This window comes from Chenopodium album, chromosome 16, assembly GCF_948465745.1.
Source record: "Chenopodium album chromosome 16, dcCheAlbu1.1, whole genome shotgun sequence".
NCBI classification, from domain to species: domain Eukaryota; kingdom Viridiplantae; phylum Streptophyta; class Magnoliopsida; order Caryophyllales; family Amaranthaceae; genus Chenopodium; species Chenopodium album.
In genome coordinates, this window is record NC_137849.1 from 17,785,753 (window position 1) to 17,791,159 (window position 5,407).

At 44.1% G+C, this 5,407-nt stretch overlaps 1 protein-coding gene across 1 annotated transcript; it reads left to right on the top strand.

Moving 5' to 3' along the window:
* The first annotated feature begins 3,210 nt into the window (after positions 1 to 3,210).
* Positions 3,211 to 3,585, top strand: LOC145583945 (uncharacterized). Its single transcript, XM_081640891.1, has one exon. The coding sequence runs from the start codon at positions 3,211 to 3,213 to the stop codon at positions 3,583 to 3,585; it is 375 nt and encodes a 124-aa protein (XP_081497017.1).
* Positions 3,586 to 5,407: the final 1,822 nt, after the last annotated feature.

Genomic DNA, 5,407 nt, shown 5'->3' on the forward strand with positions numbered 1-5,407 from the left:
GCCTCGGCCAACAGCCCGCAAGCATGGGCAGCTTGCTAGGCCGAGGCAGCAAGCAACCCACACATGTACAAGGGCAGGCTCAGTCGAGCACAAGGCCTCCAGCTGGGCGCGCCTTGGTCCCCAAGGCTGGGCGCCACGTGGCATTGTGTGAGTGAGCTAGTTGGTGAGGCTTGGAGAGCAAGTCTTTATTCCTCCCCCTTGTGGTCCTCACCTACTTCCTCCCTCCTTACTTGACACTTGTTGATTAATTATTGCATTGCTTTTCTTTTAATATTTGATTTAAAAATAAAATGGAAAAATGATTTTTACTAACTCTCCCACATTGATTGGAGAGTGGAATGTTGGTTTTAATTCTCTATAAATACCAATGTATTGGGATTTGAGAAACCCACTTGAGTTGAACTCAATAAGGCATCTCTAAAGAGAGAAAACCATTAAGTTCATTAAAACTCGTGTAAGTTTATCTTGGTCCAGCTCGGCTAAACTCCGAGTAGAGACCGAACGGGTCGTGTAGTGGGTGGATTTCCGTAGGAGGTCTACGCACGTTTGGGACTCAAAGCTTTCCAAGTAAGAGCTCGTCAAGCTAGCGAAGCGTGCATCAAGGGTAATATTGTCTTTCTCCTTTTCTTGTTAATTATGTTTGTTAGTTATATTAATTGTGAGAGGTCTTGGGGATGAGTTTTGTTTCTGCGGAAGGTCGAAATTTCCGAAACCCAATAAAATATTTGTTTATAATCAAGCATTCTTGACTCACGGCTTAGACAACCATGACATTCTAATAAACTCGCAACTATTGCTCTTTACTTTGAATGTGAGTCTTTCCGTGTGTAAACGGTTTGTTTGCTGATTATGGAACATAATAATCGTACGGGATAGCTCCTGCTGAGCTATCACCGGGCTTCCAGCTTCACGCTCGAAGTGCGCAGTTACTGCTGGAGGAGCTCCTAGAGGGGCTCACCAGCCCGGTAGTAATCAGCCCGCAAGCTAAGGTAGTGAGACTCCACCTGAAGGAGACCACATGCCTATAAATATGGGATAAAGTACAACTGAAAAGAGGTTAGACAAACTTTCTATTACATCATCTATCTCTCTAAGTACACTTTCTCTCTCTAAAAACACATTCTAACTTAGGCATCGGAGGGGGGTTCCTCGAGACACCCCCGAGGGCAGTTCACATGTGTTGCCTTGTGCAGGTCATTAACCGGACCCAGTTTAACCCAGCAGACCCCTTGTGTCCACACCTGGAATGATTGGCGTAAGAAGAAGGGAAGGATCATCCAACTTGAGGTTCACCAGCTTAGCAAGGGATTAGTTGACAGATCGCCATGGCAGGAGAAGAAGCTGTACAAAACCCAGTCTCAAAGGCTACTGACACCAACTAAACACCACAAAAAAACAGCTTCTGTAACCGTCGCTCCCAAAGGATTAAAAGAAAAACCCAAATTCGGTATCTCTATGAAAACTAATCCTACTAGGTCGATGTCAACTATGATAAAAGCAATGGCGAAACCAGTAGATCCGGTAGGATCTACTTCTTCTTATAAGTTCGGAATGCCAGTGACAAGCTTGAACAACGAACCCATCATCTCAACACCAATAACCTAGAAACCGCTACCTGTCAACATGCCAACCATCTTATAGAACCTCTCTAAGTGCAGTAAAGAGCATCTGGCAGCCATGACAAGTCCTTACTAATTTCGGTAAATGGACGAGCTCTCCACCAGTAGCTACCGCTACGGAGTCAGCCATGAAGAAGGCAACACATGTAACTCTCACCCAATAGCAGAAATAGTTGGTCCAGCTGAGGAAGAAGGTACTAGAACTAGAAGCTCGAAATTTGAATCGAGAGTGGAGTGTGGAGGAGGCAGCCTAGGATAAGGGCAGCTTGGAGACTCGAGTCGTTCGTAGCAGGTCACCGGCCTCTGAGCGGGGACTGTGTCTGGACAGGGAGAAACGAGCGCGAATCTAGGTGATTCCAGATGATTACCCATTTTACAGGGAGATTCCGAAAGAGCCGATGGAGAAAGTCAACATGCCCAGTTGTAAGTAAAACGGTACCACCACACCAAAGAATCATGTCTCAGCATTTGAGAATCACATGGTATTATACACTATGACAGACTCAATCTGGTGTAAAGCGTTCCCATCGACCTTAGAAGGGCTGGCTGCCGAATAGTATGGAGCCATCCCGAAGGGATCTATTTATTCCTATAATAAGCTAAAGATAATGTGCATGGAACACTTCGTCACGCTCGTGGATCGTACAAAAATGATCACCGAGCTAATGTCATTGGTTCAAGGAAAGGATGAGCCTCTGCGGGAGTTCATTACCAGGTTTAACAAAGAAGCAACCGCCATCCCAAATATGAGTTAGGAGGTAGCGTTGCTGGCAATGTAGAGCGGCTTGCTACCGGGCTCGTCATTCAGAGCGTACATGGGGAGAAAGCGCCTCAAAACGCTTGCTGGAGTGCTAGGCAAAGCGCATGAGTTCATAAAAGCGGACGAAACTGACAGAGCCATACTAAATAGGAAAACACCAAGTGACCTAGTTTAGTAGGCTGAAGCCACGAGGACAGAAAGCATAGCAAGGGTGGATCAGCCCATCAAATCTGAGCAAGGTCGCAGGGATGCAAACAGGGCAGTGGGATAAGAATATTAGACCAGAAGCAAGGATCCAGGGCTGGTAGGATTGATCAATATACTCTACTTACTCATTCGAGATCTCATATCTTCTGCGTAAACAAAGCCGATGATAAATGGTAGAGGCCACCTAGGATGGTGAACAGGATTCATGACCCCAGCAAGTGGTGTGACTTTCACAAGGACTATGGACATACCACCGATGAGTGTGCACATTTGAAGGATAACAATGAGGACTTTGTTCGGAGAGGGTACTTGAACCAGTTCAAGCAACATTTTGACTCCTCTAGGCGAAGGGAAGAGGATAGGTCTGGTTATGACCGTAGAGGGGGTCATAGGGGCCCAGTTGAGGGCAGAGATTGAGACAGTAGGCTAGAGGGAAGGGTTCATGTAATCAACGGTGGACCGATGCATAGAGGAACCATAAACAGGACAAGAACCGACCTGCGAGCAATGATCTATCAAATAGGTTACAATGAAAGGCGAAGATGGCAGCCTCTTCCCCTGCAGGCGCGAGCCATATTCAACGAATACGACAAGAAAGACATAATCTACCCCCTGGTAGTTACAATGAGAATTGCAAACTGGGACGTGGATAGAGTACAAATTGACGGTGGCAGCTCAGCTAACATAATATACATCATTGCGTTCAAAGTACTAAAGTTGGATAAGAGAGACCTGAAACGGGTGAGCTACGAAGTCACCGAGTTCAATGGATCCGTATTGGTCCCTGAGGGCGTAATGAAGCTATTAGTTTGCGTTGGAGAGGGGTCAAGGCGTCATGATGTCCGAGCTGAATTCTTAGTGATAGTCTCCCCGTCACCCTACAATGTGATCGTGGGAAGCTCGCTCACCCATAAGATAGGTGGAGTGGTCTCCACTTATCACCTTTCCATGGCATACACAGCCAATGACGGAAGATCTGCAAAGCTCAAGGGAAACTAAAAAACAGCCTAGTAATGCTACATCACAGCCTTGAAGCAACCAGCCAGGACTGACAATAGCCTGGCCTAGAGCCAAGGTCTAAGGATCAGGTTGAGGGGAAGTCAAGAAAAAGGAAGCGAGAAGAATACCATAAGGAGAAAGACGAGCAGAAGCTCGTAATGGAGAATTTTGAGCCCGCAAAAGAAGAGGTAGCCAGGCCGTTACCCAGCGGGGAGCATATAACAGTTCAACTCACAGAGGTCAATAGCTCAAGAACAGTGAAAATTGGAAAAGGCATTGACCCTGGAGTAGAGGTGCACCTCATAAAACTGCTGAGAGCAAATAAGGACATCTTCGCATTTTAAGCGGATGAAATGACAAGAATTGACCAAGAGGTTATGGTTCATAGGCTGAATGTGAAAGAAGACATCAGGCTGGTCAAAGAAAAAAAACGATGTTTCTCCACGGAGAAAAACCAGGCCATCCAGATAGAGGTGGACAAGTTGCTGGAAGCTAAGTTCATTAAGCCCTGTGACTATCCGGAGTGGTTAGCCAATGTGGTCATGGTCAAAAAGGCAAATGGCTAGTGGAGGAACTGCGTTTATTTAAGAGATCTCAAGAAAGCATTTCCAAAAGAGTGTTACCCGCTGCCGCAAATTAATTAGTTGGTAGACTCAACAGCGCTCATGCCCTGCAAAACTTCATGGATGCCTTCTCAGGGAATCACCATATCATCCTGCACAAACCATACAGGCAGAAGACTGCATTCATTACGGAAGGGGGGGGTGTACAATTATATAGCCATGCCCTTTGGGCTGAAGAACGCAGGGGATACATTCCATAAAGCAATGGATAGGGTGTTCATGCACCAGAAGGGGCAAAATGTCGAGGTATACGTTGACGAATCAATTGTTAAAAGCGTCACGCAAGCAAGTGCACATCATGGATTTAGCGGAGACATTTGCCACACTGAACAAATATCATATCAAGCTCAACCCAAAGAAATGCATTTTTGGGTTGAGCTCTAGGAAGTTTTTAGGCGTCCTAGTCAATGAGAGTTTCTAACCCTGAAAAAGTGGAGGCAGTCCTAAGCCTCCCAAAGCCTAAATGCACCAAAGATATTATGCGGTTGACAGGGAGAATGACAACGTAGACCCGAATCATCAGCAAATCAGCTGATGAATCGGGAAATTGATCAATCAAGCAATGCGAGGGAAAACGGTATTTGCAATCAAAATCACTTAAAGAGCTATTTCGTAGGGTCAAGCAAGATGTCTCTACAAATGACTTCAAAGGAAAATCGCAAAACAAGATCAATAGATAATAATAGCTTTCAAATCAATTTGTCGTATCATTGAAAACTAATATGCAATCTAGCTTGATAATCAAGGTTAGCTACTCCTCATCAAATTAAACACATGCACAAATTCAATCAACCAATATAATCACATCATTCAATCAATCAAAAACCCCAAATTAGCTATGGTTTATCATTCATACATGCTTCACCACATCCCTAGCAAAGGAACTACTCACTACACATTGTAAAATTGAAAAGCATAACTAAACTAATCATCAATTTCATCATCAACATTACAATCCAAATATCAACAATATCAAATCAAACAAACTATAGAAATTCAACAATATATCAAGAATCAAACACTAAATTTGCGTTAAAAAGGAAAGAAGTCTTACAAAACTTTGATCAATATCAAAGTGAATGAAGATCAAAATGTAGCAATCATCAATTACCAAGTTTCTCTCTCTAAAATCTAAGAACAAAGTTTCCAAAATCTTAAGCTTCTCTCTCTTAAACTTCAATCAATAGTCTAATTTTAAT